This window comes from Anomaloglossus baeobatrachus, chromosome 8 (assembly GCF_048569485.1).
Source record: "Anomaloglossus baeobatrachus isolate aAnoBae1 chromosome 8, aAnoBae1.hap1, whole genome shotgun sequence".
Classification (NCBI taxonomy): domain Eukaryota; kingdom Metazoa; phylum Chordata; class Amphibia; order Anura; family Aromobatidae; genus Anomaloglossus; species Anomaloglossus baeobatrachus.
Window position 1 is genome coordinate 210,838,606 of NC_134360.1, and position 16,667 is coordinate 210,855,272.

Sequence of the window (16,667 nt, forward strand, 5' to 3'; positions counted from 1 at the left end):
ATTGTGACTGAGAATAAATGCTTTCAATTACACCCATGTCTACGCATCCGCACAGCCATTGTCCCAGACACTTGTTCCGGACAGGTGATGGACGGCTGGTGCCAATTACCACAACAACCTGCCCCATCCACACCATGATCAATGAAGTCCTGTAGTTGGCAAATCCATCTGATCCTAAGCAGATCATTCCCATTCAAGTTTATATCTTTTTGGTATTTTTCCCCAAAAATTCAGAATAAATTCTAAATATTGACCATGACTTGTAATACTCTTTATTTCTAATGAAAAAGTCATGAATACTCCTACAAAAAGAGAGAGAACAGAGATATAGCTCCAAAATAATAGTGTGGTTAAATAAGTCAAACCCAGAGGAACCATCCACCAAGGGGTGGACATACTGCATAATTGGTGCAACCTGTGCAGCCGCACAGGCGCCCAAGGTGTAAGGGGGACAATTTCCACCCCCAAACAGGTAGAATTGTGCATTGCAATGAGATATTGAACTGCAAAGGCCCATTAATTGTTCTTGCACAGTGGTCCTCTGCTGTCTGTGTCCACCAGTGCATCCAGGATACATTTATGATGTTTTTTTTCCCACCGTTATCTTTTAGGTGGAGTCAGAGGCCTCTAATGGAAAGGTTAGTTGGCCAGTGCTGCCTAAAATAGTATGCTTGGCCAACTGGCCTTCAATGTGTATGGTAATCTTAAATTGGACTGTGAACTCTACAAGTCAAGATGGACAGTTAATCTCCCACTATTATATATGAAGGCTTGGTAAGATAGACGGTAATCAGGATGAAACCGTAACGCCAGCATCTCTGTCTTGCTCCTCTCCCTCCACCTGGCAGAGACGGCGACATTCTCACCGCCGCAGCTTAGCATGTGTCCCTTCTCTTCCGGCTCACCACTGCAATTGCCCTGTGGTTTCTACTCTCCTTTATGCTCCATCTCAGTGCCAGAGCCTGTGCACTCCATGCAAGTCACCTGGTATGGCCGTTAGGACACACGTGCACTTGCACCTTGCTCCTTAAAGGGGCAGCCCATGCACACCAACAGTCTTGCCTCAGTGTATTTAAGGCTCTCTCCCATTCTGTAAGCTGCCCGTTCACTGTTAGTTGCTTGTCTGTCCAATGCATACCAGTTATATTGTCAGGTTCTTGTTCCTGTAGCTGTGTAACAGTGACCCTGCCAGTACCGTAATCTGTACCACAGCCTGTGTTCCAGTTCCTGTCCAGTCCGTGTATGTGTACCCGTCTTGTCTGAGGTCCAGCCTGTACCAGTCATCCTGTTTGTACCAGAACTTGATCCAATCCAGCCTGTGTGTACCTGTAGCCTTGGTCCTGTCTGTACCCGATTCCGTTCCTGCATCTGCCCTGCCTATTGCTCCAACTCCGTCTCGCCTGCTACTGTTTAGGTCAGTTACTATGAACCTGGAGACTGCCTTCGAGTGGTGTCTACCAGCAGCCAAGTCCAATCTCACCATCTGAGACTTTGGTGAATACCCAATAGGCACTTAGTAACGTACCAAATCAGCAAGACTCTTGAAGTCATGTCTTCATTGATCAGTCAAAAATGTTGGAAAATTTTAAGAAGCTCCAGGTTTTTTAAAAACAGAAAACTGGCCAACTGAAGAAATAAGAACTCAACAGGTAATGTGTTTGGAATTGCCTATACCGGGGAAATAAAATTAAAAAATCTACTCAAAGTTTATCAAAACCCATACATCTTAGATAGCTGTTAACTGAATGTTCAATTAGTTGACGGATATTTTTGTCAACTCTTCCATGTGTTATAAATTGATAATAGGGAAGTAAAAGGGTAAGTAAATATATTTTTATTTTAATTATTGATCAGTCTTTGAAAAGTTATGAACTTTTGTAATATACTCCATTATTTCATCTTTCTTCTCTCTCAAATTCCTTCCTGAAAGAGCTGTTTTAATTGCCTTCTTCATGCCCTTAAAGTAAATGTTTTGAACTGCAGGTCCAGCAAATATCTGAGCCCAAAAGTGAGCTTCTCAGAAAGGGATAGATTTGTAAATAGTGTCTGAGCATGGGGCAGTGGAGTAGAGAACCTCACACTCACAATAATGTATAGACATTTGCTAGACCTGCAGTTTCAAAACATCTAGCTTAGCTGCATGGACAAGGCAGATGAAACAGCACTTTCAGCATGGAGATTAGGAGAAAACAGAACAAGATAAGGTTATGGAGAGCATTACAAAAATTCATACATTTTCATTGATGGATCAATAATAAATTAAAAAAAAGTTTGCTTACTCTTTAAGATTGAACTTGTTCAAGAGTTTACAAGAAGCCTGAATCATCTCCTTGAACATTTTCTTGCAAGAGAAAAAGTAGCTGAAGAAAGAATTACAATAAAAGAGTGGAAAGAGTAAATTTAGTTGCTGAGGTTTCTTTTTACTATTCTGTTAAATATTTTTCAGTCAAAATGGAGTAGAGAAGGGGTTAACGCCGCGCATCAGCCAAAATGAAGATGTGGAGTTGTTGATGATAATAAACTATCTTTTTATTCCATAGGTCTACACGTTTCGAGGTGAAAACCTCTTCCTCGGGACCAGTACATCAACAGAAGTTGACTTCTGTTGATGTACTGGTCCTGAGGAAGAGGTTTTCACCTCGAAACGTGTAGTCCTATGGAATAAAAAGATAGTTTATTATCATCAACAACTCCACATCTTCATTTTGGCTGATGCGCGGCGTTAACCCCTTCTCTACTCCATTTTGAATGTTCATCCACGTGGGGCTGCAGCAGACGCCAGTATCTCATGCGCACTAGTGGTTGTGACTTTCACAACATAATTCGGTGAGTGTATATTCCTATATACCGTACCTATCCATCTGGTATTACACTATTAGCGCTCCTTATTTTCAGATTTGCAAATATTTGTTTTCGGCTTTTTCCCTGAGCTATAGGATTGATGACTGTTTGGGCTGTTTTGCCTGGAAATTAATGAAAATCTTAGTCTCTGACGTCTGCACAGTTCTGTACAGTATTACGAATTTTGATAATCTTATTTAGCAGAACTGTCACATCTCGAAGGCTAGATTAAGATTAGTATCTCAAATTATTCGTTAAGCAACCTTTGAAAGATATAAGATATTCTTTAGAGGTTGCTTAGAGAATAATTTGATGCGTGAAGTGGCTAGATGGTAATTGGGAAATTTGATTAGCGTTGCTGCCTGCTGAAATACGATAATTATAAAACTACATGCAACAAATAGGCCAAGTTTACTCAACTGAATTTAGCCACAATTGTATTTCTTTAAGGTAAATTTCGAAACAATTATCAAAACTGGAAGCAGTAAAAAAGGAAAACAGGAATGTAGTTTTTTTTTTATATATATATATATATATATATGTATATATATATATATATATATAAAAAAGGTCTTTTCTTCTTGATGAGCTGTGTCTGATATTGTAGGTAGAATTGGACGAATCCGCAGATATTCGGGACTGGCGGGTCCACCCGTATTTTTAAGAAAATAAGTCTAAAGGCCCTGTCACACACAGAGATAAATCTGTGGCAGATTTGTGGTTGCAGTAAAATTGTGGACAATCAGTGCCAGGTTTGTGGCTGTGTACAAATGGAACAATATGTCCATGATTTCACTGCAACCACAGATCTGCCAAAGATTTATCTCTGTGTGTGACGGGGCCTTAAGGATCCAGAAATATATTCAGGGCTCTACCCCTTCCTTCTGGTGCTCGTATCAGAGGATGAACTCCAGAAATAATGAATTGTCAAAGATCGGCATTTTGATCTAATCCATAGATCTTTCTCAGTTTGATCTAAACGCCACATCACTATTGTATATCATGAAGAAAATAAAAAAAAAAAAAGATAAAGTGAGTGCCGATCTTTGACAATTCATTTAAGTTTATGGGGACCTGAATATTGTGATTTAAATGGTGGTAGGAAGGGCTAGGGGGATTGGGGCAGTTGCATTATACTTACCGAGTCTCCAATGAGGTGGTAACACTACTTCCGGGGACGCTCATTACCCTCATACATATTCACTGCTTTCCTTGCCCACTAGTAGTTCCTGCGTCTCTGATTGGTTACAGTCAGACCACGTCCCTACCATGTGTGACAGTGTGTGTGATTGCTTTGAATCACATACATTCTTTGTGTCTCTATAGTGGTGTAAAAATAAATAAATAAATGAAAAAATTGGCGTAGGATTACCCCATATTGTGTTACCCAGCACAGATAAACCATACGGCTACAGGCTGCAGCCCTCAACCATGCGCTTATCTTGGCTGTGTAGCAAAATAGGAGGGACCCCAGCCATGATAAAGGTGACAGCTGGGGGCTGGTATTCTCAGGCTGGGGAGCCTCATGCTTATTGGGGGGGAACCCTATGGCAATTTTTTTAATTTATTTATTTTTTACACCACTATAGAGACGCAGACTGCATGTGTGATTCCAAGCAATCACGCATGCTGTCACACAGGGAGGGTGTGTGGTCTGACTGCAACCAATCAGAGACGCTGGGAGCGCCGGTGGGCGGGTGAAGCAGTGAATATGTATGAAGATAATGAGCGGCCCTGGAAGAAGTGTTATAGCCACGCGGAAGACTCAGTCAGTATAACACTCCTGCCTTGTTCCACATTTTCTTTCCTTTTTCTCTCTGTTTTTTAATTATTGGGGTAGCCGAGTACGAATGGTATGCGGAGTTCCATGAGAACTCGTTCTTTTGGATTGGTGCATGGATCCTGAATTTTACAGTCCGGCTTCGCCCATCACTAATTGCAGGTCTACCGTATTCATTCTCTTTTTTTAATTTAGAAACGGCGCCACTCTTGTTCCATGGTGATGTCTGGTATTGCAATTGAGCCCTTTTCACTTGTAGGTGTAGATGTGTTTATTGAAGTAGATTATCTGACACCATCGCTCAGTCTCAATGAAGACCTGACAGCCCCATTAATCTTTATAAGACAAAATAGCCAAGCATAAGACTCCTCTATCTTATATTATCACATAAAGACAGGCAATATCCCAAATTACTCCTCTCCTGACCTGACTGCAGCTCTGTTCATCTACCCGGTGATGCTATCCACTTGGATGTATAGCGGATATAATAGAGTTTCTTATCTCCTCACTTATGTGTGTCTTTTTTATTCTTGTTGCTGGAGACACATTCTCCTGGTCACCGAGGCGTACAGACACATATGAGATTCCCATAAGCAATGTCTTGGTAAAAGCTGTCTAGCAGAAATCACTAAAAAACAGCACTTTAAATCCCTCTTGTTTCTTCAGCCTCACATTGATCTGTTGCTCTTTAATTCATATGTTTTTGGAATTCCAACTCTGTTTCCTATGCCTGCTATAAGGAGTACATCTGATATATCACAATTGTGAAAATTAAACCTGAAATTACACATTACATCTCTAATAGACCTGCACCTGCTAAGTCAGCAGCAAGAAGCCACAAATCAAAAATTGGCATTAAGCTTTTTTTTTCTTGTCAAATTTAGGAACCACATTGCCATATCTACTGCGTCCATCAAGTGACTCGTCTCATTTTCTTTTTCTACCTCTCTTGTTTTGCCACTTTTAGGATCAAATCTCTCTCTTTCCCTGCATGTGAGCCGTGGATCTATCTATCTATCTATCTATCTATCTATCTATCTATGAACCTTATCTATCTCCATTTATCTATCTTTATTATCTATTATCTATCTATCATCTGTTTCTCTCTATTAATCTATCTACCTACAACATGAAAGCCACTTGCCTAATATTGTGTAGGTAATGCCATTAAAACAGCTTTGACCGGACCTCTCGTAGACTCCATAAGATCTTTGAAGTAGTAATGAGCGGGCACTGCCATGCTCCAGTGCTCAGTACTTGTAACAAGTCATGAGTGAGCACTACCATGCTCGCGTGCTCAGTACTCGTAACTAGTGATGAGCGGGCACTACCATGCTCGGGTGCTCGGTACTCGTAACTAGTGATGAGCGGGTACTACTGTGTAGCCCCGTGCCCAGTTACCTTCAGGTCGCCTCAGGGTCTTCAGGGACTCCACGTACTGGATTCTTCTTGTCACAGGTAGGTTGACTTCTATGGGATTCGTGACGCCACTCTCGGTATTGCGGTCAGGGCGACCGCCACTGCAGTTTAGGGGACACCTGGGGCTGATGGTAGGTGCAGTGAGATGTGGTGGCCTCCCGAGAGTGAGGCTGGCCCCAGGGCCCAGTATAGGTGTGTGGTACCACAGGTCGCAGAAGAACTCATACACACAGCAGGGATGTCTTTCAGGGTTTTTACTCACTTCAGGTGGCAGTGGTGAGTTAACCCGGGCGATGCTGTGAGGCTAGAAGAGGGGAACCAGGCTCCTACAAGCTGACTTAGGGTTGGCTGCCGACTCACCTTCCTAGCCCTCTTGTTTTAGTGGTGACCTAGACTTGAAGTCCTACGGGGTCACCCAGGGAAGTTGCTTCCGCCTGTTCTCCCCTTTTCGGCCCGTTTGCTTGCAGCCTGGACTAAGTAACTCCGGCTGCTTACCTCTTGTCACTATGGGCCCTCTTGTTGCTGCGTGGCTCCGGACTCTGTGTTTGTTTGGTGAAGGGCATGAAGTGCTCTCACCAGCAGGTTGAGCAGGCCAACTGAAAGGGCCCCTGCTTTGGGGACCTGTAACCCCGTGCGGGCCTGGTTCACTTGGCAGTCCCCGTACTCAGCCACCTCTCTGCACTCCGGCCTCAGGTGGTTTTTGGGCGGCACTGCAAGGTGACCATTCTCCCCCGCCAGCAACCACTGCACCTGCGGTGTCCGACTAGTGACAGCCTGCAGGTTCTCTCTCTGCGACTGCTCTCTCTCCCTGAGCTTCACTAACTGACTGGCTCACTACTCCCTCCCCTCTGTGCCTGCCTCCGCAACTTAGCAACCAGCCTCTCTACCACACCCCTTGAGTGGAGATGGAGGCTACGCCCCCTCCTGGATTCCCCATGGGTCCCATCAAAGGTCAATGTGGGAGACCTGGTTACTATGCGCCTGTGTAACCACACCCTGGTCAGCCTTCTGGATTACCTGTATTGTACTGCCCCCAGCATGGGTGCAGTACTCAGTGGTGCCTGACCAGGTCAGGGGCGCCACACTACCATGCTCGGGTGCCCAGTACTGGTAACTAGTGATGAGTGGGCACTACGATGCTCGGGTGCCCAGTACTGGTAACTAGTGATGAGTGAGCTCTACCATGCTCGGGAGCTCAGTACTGAAAATTAGTGATGAGTGAGTACTACCATGCTCGGGAGCTCAGTACTGGTAACTACTAACGAGCGTGCACTACCATGTTCGGGAGCTCAGTACTCGTAACTAGTGATGAGCGTGCACTACCATGCTTGGGTGCTCGGTACTTGTAACTAGTGATGAGCGAGCACTACCATGCTCAGGTGCTCAGTATTCGTAATTAGCGATGAGCGAGCACTACCATGCTCAGGTGCTCAGTACTCGTAACTAGTGATGAGCGAGCACTATCATGCTCAGGTGCTCAGTACTTGTAACTAGTGATGAGTGAGCACTGCCATGTTCGGGTGCTCAGTACTTGTAACTAGTGATGAGTGAGCACTACCATGCTCAGGTGCTCAGTGCTCGTAACTAGTGATGAGCGAGCACTACCATGCTCAGGTGCTCGGTACTCGTCACTAGTGATGAGCGAGCACTACCATGCTAGGGTGCTCAGTACTTGTAACTAGTGATGAGTGAGCACTACCATGCTCAGGTGCTCAGTACACGTAACTAGTGATGAGCGAGCACTACCATGCTCAGGTGCTCAGTACTCGTAACTAGTGATGAGCAAGCACTACCATGCTCGGGTGCTCTGTACTCGTAACTAGTGATGAGCAAGCACTACCATGCTCAGGTGCTCGGTACTCGTAACGAGCAGTTGGATGCTCGGATGGGAGAGACTTGAGCATCCGAGTATAATGGAAGTCAATGGGGGATGCAAGCATTTTTTAGGAAGATTTCCTGAAAAATGTTCGAGTCACCCATTGCCTTCCATTATACTAGAGTTGAGTTGTGCCCATCCGAGCGTCCAACTGCTCATTATGAGTACCGAGCACCTGAGCATGGTAGTGCTCGCTCATCACTAGATGCAAAATCTTATGTCTTCTGGAGTGTATGACTCCTCTGACTTCTGACATACTGCTTGCCGGGGATGGGTGTACTTCTGAAGATTGACAGCATATCATGGTAACACAGTTGATATTAACTGTGTGCTCTCCCCGACTGTAAGCAGAGGTGGCTTTACCTCTGCAGCATGGGAGAAGTGCCAGGGCACTGAAGATGAATGGATTGCAGGCTCTAAAGCATGGAGCAAGTGTGGCGCCCCAGGACCTGGTCGCCACAACAGCATTGCCCCTCCAAAGGGTTAATGCTGAGCCTGGAGGTAATTGGGGGGTCTATTGGCCAGTAAGTTTAACATCCAATGCAGTTCTCCCTCAGGCCAGCAGGGGGAGCTCTGAACCTGGAGTTCCAGGGAGCATTCCCTAAGTCTGGCCTGAGGGAGGAGTTAGTGTTCAGTCTGTAGAGAGAAGTGATAGCAAGCAGATGCAGAGTAGTGCTGTCCTGTGGAACTGGGGCCTAGAGCTGGAGCAGCTTGGCCCAATGAGGCAGGAGGAGCAGAAAGGCAAAGAAGAGACTCGGACATCGGAGTCTGTGGCCACCAGGGCCTAAAATACTCCCTGGTAGCCGAATCTGAAGGGCAGGAGAGCTGCAAGCACCTGGCCCATAAACAGCCCGAAGGTACAGCTGCATCATCAGGGCCCGGTGTGGACTCCAGCAGAGAAGCACCAGAGAGGGCCTGTGCAGCCTACCACAGAGGGAAAGGGACGTACCACCGGTCCCAGCAGCAAGAGGGCCATTGCTAAATCCAGAGAGCAGGGTCCTATCACAGCAAGGAAAAGAACAGGAGTAGGCCTCATACTCAACTGGCCAAAACGACAGCACAGTTACTTCCAGGCCGGCCAGAGCCCTCTACCACCTGTAACGGTCTCCCAGGACTAACCGTTTGGGAAGTAAAAGAGGAGAAGGTAAAGAGACTGTTGTTTGTGCCTGTTTCTTTCATTGCCTGTCGGTCCTGCACCATGTTTTCCACACCACACCATAGACTCTCACGAGCACCAACAGTGTCCCCGGGGCACCGCTTCACCTGTGGGGAGCAGTACCACCATTGCTGCCATATCATCACCCCGGAGGCCTTACACAGCAGCGGCGGCTTAATAGCCGCATACCACAGGTGGCGTCACGAACACAAACTTTATTAACCAAGCCATATATAAAACTGACACCCACCAGGGCCACGGAGTCGGGCCCCGCCACCACTGACGACCCCCGGACTAGTCCGGCACCTTCTCATTCAAGAGTTTTCTTTATTTTTATGACTCTGAAAATTGTAGATTCACATTGAAGGCATCAAAACTATGAATTAACACATGTGGAATGAAATACTTAACAAAAAAGGGTGAAACAACTGAAAATACGTCTTATATTGTAGGTTCTTCAAAGTAGCCACCTTTTGCTTTGATTACTGCTTTGCACAATCTTGGCATTCTCTTGATGAGCTTCAAGAGGTAGTCGCCGGAAATGGTCGTCCAACAGTCTTGAAGGAGTTCCCAGAGATGCTTAGCACTTGTTGGCCCTTTTGCGTTCACTCTGCGGTCCAGCTCACCCCAAACCATCTCGATTGGGTTCAGGTCTGGTGACTGTGGAGGCCAGGTCATCTGGCGTAGCACCCAATCACTCTCCTTCTTAGTTAAATAGCCCTTACACAGCCTGGAGGTGTGTTTGGGGTCATTGTCCTGTTGAAAAATAAATGATTGTCCAACTAAACGCAAACCGGATGGAATAGCATGCCGCTGCAAGATGCTGTGGTAGGCATGCTGGTTCATTATGCCTTCAATTTTGAATAAATCCCCAACAATGTCACCAGCAAAGCACTTCCGCACCATCACACCTCCTCCTCCATGCTTCACGGTGGGAACCAGCCATGTAGAGTCCATCTGTTCAAGTTTTCTACAAAGACACGGTGGTTGGATCCAAAGATCTCAAATTTGGACTCATCAGACCAAAGCACAGATTTCCACTGGTCTAATGTCCATTCCCTGTGTTCTTTAGCCCAAACAAGTCCCTTCTGCTTGTTGCCTGTCCTTAGCAGTGGTTTCCTAGCAGCTATTTTACCATGAAGGCCTGCTGCACAAAGTCTCCTCTGAACTGTTAACTGTTGTTTTAGAGATGAGAAGGTGTGTCCAAACGTTTGGTCTGTACTTTACATATACATATATATATATATATATATATAAAAATAAAATTGAGATTCTTAGCATGTAAAAAAGGCCAGTTTAATGTGAGCTCAACAGCCAATGTCAAGATGTATCTCTAATGTTGGGACTCCATCTACTCTCTGCCTTTCTTTGGGTTGAAAAACCCTCCAATTTCATTATTAACATATCTTGGCATTGCAGACTGCAACTGTCTCTTTATTTGTTATAATATATCTTATGTTCCATTAACACCTGCTCACATTTGTGTGTTAGGAAGTGTCATTAGTCTTATAACTTAGATCATGGGATCATGCCTTCTGATTGAGAACTCCTCCTCATCAGCCTTAGGAAATTTTAATTCTTTTTATTAGGTTGCTAACCACCGATAAATTAGAAAGTGGAAGGGTTTTTTTTTTACCAAAAGAGAGGCATAGAGTAGATAAGGGCCCAACATTAGAAATATGCCTTGACGCTGGCTGTTGGGCTCACAGAAAAATGGCCTTTTTTTACATACAAAGTTTCTCATTTTTTTTTATTTGTTTTTTTCTTAGCAGTAATGCATGTTCATATTCCTATATTCATTGTTAACATATCTTAGCATTGAAACGAGCAACTCTCTATTTGTTATAATATATCTTATGTTCAGAATGCACCTGAACATGAGTGCATACTGAACGTTTTACTTAGTATTGCTATAGTTTGAAATCAGTAGAAACCTTTCCTAATATCATATCATGACTAGCGTCATTCGTGCCATTGCCCCAAACCAAGTATCAAGATAGAGAGTCACTGGCTGTAACTTCCCATTACAAAAATCATAGGTGTAATCAGCACAAAATACGATTGGTGTAAGAAGACTCCAAAAAGTCGGAACACAGCTGGACATAGCGGTTCCATAATTACACCTGCTGACCCAACTATCTGGTACTCAGAGCTCAGACCCTTAAAAGAAAATAAGCCTTGCCTCAAGCTGGGAATGAGTCCTGCCCTGTGTATGATTTCAAGGGTATATATGTCAGGGGATACTTATGTGTAATGCTTGGAGGTTTATAGTATCATTTTCCTTCTGAAAAGTAACAATAATATAAAAGAAAAGTCATTTTTAAGAATCCTCAAAGCCATAGAGACATTGAACCTACACTATGGTACCATAGAGAAATTATCTGCGATTACCAGGGTATTATATCACTTGGACTATGTTGTGCCATCATTTCTTACAAGATTTTAGGGCAAACTGTTAGCCACGTTGGACGGCACAACTTTTTATAAATGGTGTCATTTAGTGGGTCACAGGGGACGTTGTTTTCTTTTGAAATTTTGCACCTATATGAAGTTGCATCACTAGCGCCGATGATCTGGAGCTATGCACATGGCCCAGATCTCTGGCCGGGAGCTTTAGATCTCTGGGCGAGCTCCACTTTAGACTGTATTGGCATAATCATGACACTGATACAATTGGATCCTGTCGTAGAGCAGGGAGTCATAGGCTCCCATCTCCATCATCCTCCATATTGCAGCTGCTGTGTTCCTATGGCCTACAAGATATTGGTACCCAAGTGCCTGTGATGTAATGGTGTCACTCAATAGTGCGACCTGTGCCAGCCTGCTCTGTGTGCAGGAGAGAACAGGACTCAGTCACCCAAATTATTTGAGTATAAACTTATTTTTTGCAAGGGGTGACACAGTGGTGGCATTATTAGTTTTGGAAGTAGTAATTCATTTTTAAGGGAGGTAGTAAGGGGGTATTAATATTTTCAAAATGAGGCACTCAGAAGACATTATTTTTTTCAAAGTTTACATTTAGGGGGCACAAACAAATATCACCCAAGGTTCAAAATGGGTTTAAACCAAAAAAGAAGCAAATGATCTTCTTCCAATCCTATTCCAACAATGTCTGGTCCACCGCTAAACTGTACGTCAAGCTCCAGCGATGGTGTCCCATCTCAGGGGCATGTGAATGCTATAGCCTTTCAAAGGTTGCAGTGGTCACATGTTCGTGTGTCGTGACGTCATCAATACAGAAAGAAGTAGAGATTGGAACCATGGAGGATCAGTGATGGCTATTGCTTCTTTTATGTGTGCAAACCATTCTACCGCCCCGAATCAACAAGGTAATTATGCCCAAATTTCAGGTGTAAAATACCTTCCCACATCACAATATTTTTGTATTTTTTCACTACAGTTTTGGCAAGCTCCGCCAATGTGGGCAGACCTGGAGTGGGATGGAATGTGTCAATGCGCACCTGACATATTGATTAAAATTTGTGGTGTACCATATGTACTCTTGACTGGAGTAACATTTTTGGAGATGCACAATGAGATGCACATCAGTGATAGGATGTAACTTATTCATTAATTGATGTGTGCCTCTTAGGCTGCTTTCACACCTCCGGTTTTTGCTATGCGGCACAATCCGGCACTTTGCAGGAAAATCGCAACCGGTTTTTTTTGCTGCCGGTTGCGATTTTCCTGCATAGACTTTAATTAGTGCCGCATTGTGCCGCATGGCCTTGCGTTCCGTCCGTTTTTTGCCGCATGCGGCAGATTTAGCCGATGCGGCGGCCGGATGGAACGTTGCCTGGCACGTTTTTTCGTGCGGCAAAAAAAACCGCATCGCGCCGCATTCGGCCGATGCGGCGCATTTTTCAATGCATGCCTATGGCGGCCGGATGCGGCGCGATGCGGCAATAACCGCATCCGGCCGCCGCATGCGGTTTTTGCCACTGCGCATGCTCAGTAGCATGCCGCAAGCGGCAAAAACCGGACTGGCTGCACAGGAAAAACGTATGCAAAGGATGCGGTGTTTTCACCGCATCCGTTGCATAGCTTGCACAGCCGGATTGAGCCGCAGAGCTCAAGCCGGATGTGTGAAAGTAGCCTTAGGCTGGAGTCAGATGGTCATATATTCACGCACGCAAGACAATCGGGCCAAGATCAGAGTTTGAACCGAGTGTCAATTACTGGTATCCAATTTTCTTACATGTGAGGAGAAGATGGAGAACTTAATTTCTCCATCTTCTCCATTGTCTGTGTAAATCGGATAGTACTCGGATGTTTTGCAACCACCAATATAATTGAACTTCTGCATGCCATCTGATATACGCTGCCAAGAGCAACATGCTGGGACTTTTTTCTCCTGACGATTCAGCATGAGAAAACAAAAAAAAACAAACAAAAAAAAAAAGCCACTGCACTGCCCCATAGTAAAACGATGGAGCAAGTGGTATCTGATAAAACATTGTTCAGCACTCGTCCGATATATATATATATATATATATATATATATATATATATATATATATATTTTCTTGTTAAAGAACTTGTTTCACCTTACAAAACACTATTTGTAATGAATTGTGCCCTAAGACTTTTTGAAGAAAAAAAAAATGTTACTTGCTGTACAAACTTTTCAATGGAAAGGAAGAGCTAGGAGACAATCCCGATGAGCACTGCTGCCATTCCTGTTTGTTACCCGCCACTTTTACCAATGTCCCGTATTTTTCAGAATATAAGACACACTATATCTCCTAAAAATTTGGGAGTAAAATGAGGGATGCGTCTTATAATCCGAATGTAGCTTACCAGGGGGTGGTGGAGAATGGTCACAAGAGGCAGGGCAATGCTGCGGGCTATGGGCTGTGCTGCAGGCGGTGCTAATGCTCGCTTCGGGCTGTGAGGCAGGGGCCATTCTGAAAATGCAGGCTTCAAATAATGGCGCCTGGAGTTGTGCACAGATTGAGCTCTCGGCGCAAGATCTCCTCTGTGTATGCGCCGTCTCTGGCCCATTAATCTCCCACCAGCAGACTAAAGGAAAATGGAGCATGCGCAAATGAGATCTCGGCTTGTCATTGAGCCAATAGCTCAATCTGCGCATACGCAGACTACGGGTGCCATTTTTTTGACTCCTGCACTGCCGACAGCTTCTGGATGTTTCTGCTTCACAGTACCAGCAGCGAACATCTGGGACACCCAACACACCGCCCGCAGCATCGCCCTACTCCAGCACAGCCACTCGCTCCTGTGACTTCACTCCACCACCGCTGGCACTCCCCCTGGTAAGATACCACCGGATTATAAAACAGACCCCATATTTTGTTTTACCTTTTTTCTCTCTAAATTTAAGGTGCATCTTATTATCGTCTTATGAAATGAAAAATACGGTATATGAATACAATCTAGAAGCTGATAAATACAGTTTCCAAAAAACTTCCCTCAGCAGTGGCTTCTGCATCTTCTCATTTGTTATGCTGCAAAGCAACAGACGGACATGAGCCAAAACCAGTATACTGTCCTTGGGCGAGTGCAGAACCTGCAGGGGACACGTAGATCACAGCAATTATTGGTTTGGATCCTGCACCAGCCTCTTAGGACCTACACTTTTTTTTTTCCAGAATTTTCTTTTAATGATAGCCATGGCCAATAAACCTATTAGAATTAAGAGTACTAAAATGCCTGTCCGGTGCAATGTGTTAATGCCGGTTTTGACCTAGCGTTGTACTAGGAAGTTTGCACTGGATGCCTTCCAGGATAACAGCAGGACTGAAGGCTGCCCAGTATTAATGAAGTAGGGAGCACTTTATAGCTGTGCAGTTCATCCGTAACATTTACATGTGTTGCTTTCTGTTAAGATACGTGTATATATACATCAGGGACTTGGGGGGAGATACAAGACGGATCCATTCTCTCTGGGTCATGCACTCCCTCCTATTGGCTTGTGAACTGGGCTTAATGCAGTTTATGCAGAAAATATCTCCAGTCATTCTGTACATTACAATAGGACTTGTATTTGCAAGCTCACCCGTTAGTGTGGCTTTTGTGGTCTGGCCACCATTCCGTGGCACCCTCAGTTCATGGTACTGATCTCCCGCCAAGGTGCTGAATACCACTCTGTACCCCTCACCCTCGGCATCACTGTTATCCCAATCCAGTTCTAGAGTTGATGATCCCCGAGATAAAACCCGTAGATTTTTGGGTGCGTCAAGCTCTGTAAGAAAAAGAAATAGAGATAATTTAGTGCATACAGACATATTTGCCAATAATGAGTAAAAACATTAATTTTTCACAATTATTCTTATACATAAAAGAGTATATGAAAACGCCTGTCACTAATAATCTGGAAAGGGGTTAGGTCCATAGTGAAGATGAGCGCATTAATGATATTTCTCCCTGCGACCGGCACTGGGATAGGACTTTATCTGGCACCATTAAATTGGATTGACCTCATCAGGTGTAGTTGTTTTACCAGTGCAGATGTCTCTGAAATTAGGTTAAAAATGTTGGGTGTACTCACTTTGGACTATATGTTACCATGTGACGGTAATTTTGATTTTGGCCTTTATTGAGATGTCTGCCTGGAACCACAGTCTCAGGATGGCTGTCACGGACAAGCTGGAGGCAAGCCGCTCACTAAGCAGAATCCCGAGAGCCCCAAAACCCTTTAACCCCTATACAGAGATTTGGAATTAGTACAGGGCCCCAGAGATCACTACCTGTGGAAGGCTGAGTCCAAGAAGAGAAGTTGTCAGGCAGGGTCAAACCAGGAGGTACAAAAGGGACAAAATCGGTAGACAAGAGCATAGTCAGGAATCAGGCTAAGGTCAAAAACCGGAGATGGCAGCAAGGTACAGAAACGGCAGGCAGGAGCGTAGTCAGAGAGCAGGCAGGGGTCAAAAAATGGGAATCAATATTTAGAACAGGGCGAGAAACATAGACAAACAGTGAACCACAAGACTATATCTGACGATGACTAGCAGACAAGAGGGGATATAAGAAGGGTGTGGTGTCTTCCCATTGGCTGTAGCTAAAAGGCGGTAATATCAGCTCGAAGACACACGCCACCACCATCAACCAGTGGTGCTGCAGGTGCAAGAGAAACCCAGCTTAGTGGATGAGCGGAGCCTGCACCCACCAGAGCCACTGGCACCAACTCCTCCCCTATCACCAGCATCACTCACGGAGGAAATATGGCGGCACTTGGTGATCGAAGCAGACATCGGAAGAGCGGACTCCGGTGGGGACGTGACATGTCTAAAGAGACTCATTTTTAGTAAAAGAGCGGTCATCTGCTGAGATTCCCCTATACCCACGATTAGGGTTTGCCACCGTAGCTGTTACCATGGTTACCTAGTTAGGGGCCTACTCAGATGTCTTGCCCCCCCCCCCCACCCCCCGAGCTGAACCCCTAGCTTCACCTCGGGGCTGCAGTGCGGTTGACTTGACAACAGTTACAGGCACCAGGAGCACCGGCGGAGATTTAATGCTGGGTCTAAGGAGAGGACTAAAGCGAACTTTGCTTTTTAAAAACAAACTGGAAAAGGGGTTTCCCAAACCCAGGAAACCCTTTTAGGGTGTATAAAATATAACTCACCAACAAAGAA

At 44.8% G+C, this 16,667-nt stretch overlaps 1 protein-coding gene across 2 annotated transcripts in view; it reads right to left on the reverse strand.

Annotated features, from left to right (window-relative positions):
* TNR (tenascin R) overlaps positions 1-16,667 on the reverse strand; it is a 616,331-nt gene that overhangs the window by 128,067 nt on the left and 471,597 nt on the right. For both annotated transcript variants that reach the window (XM_075320147.1, XM_075320148.1), the window contains one exon: positions 15,089-15,274. In XM_075320147.1, coding sequence (XP_075176262.1) covers positions 15,089-15,274 — 186 coding nt within the window. The remainder of the gene's footprint in view (positions 1-15,088; positions 15,275-16,667) is intronic.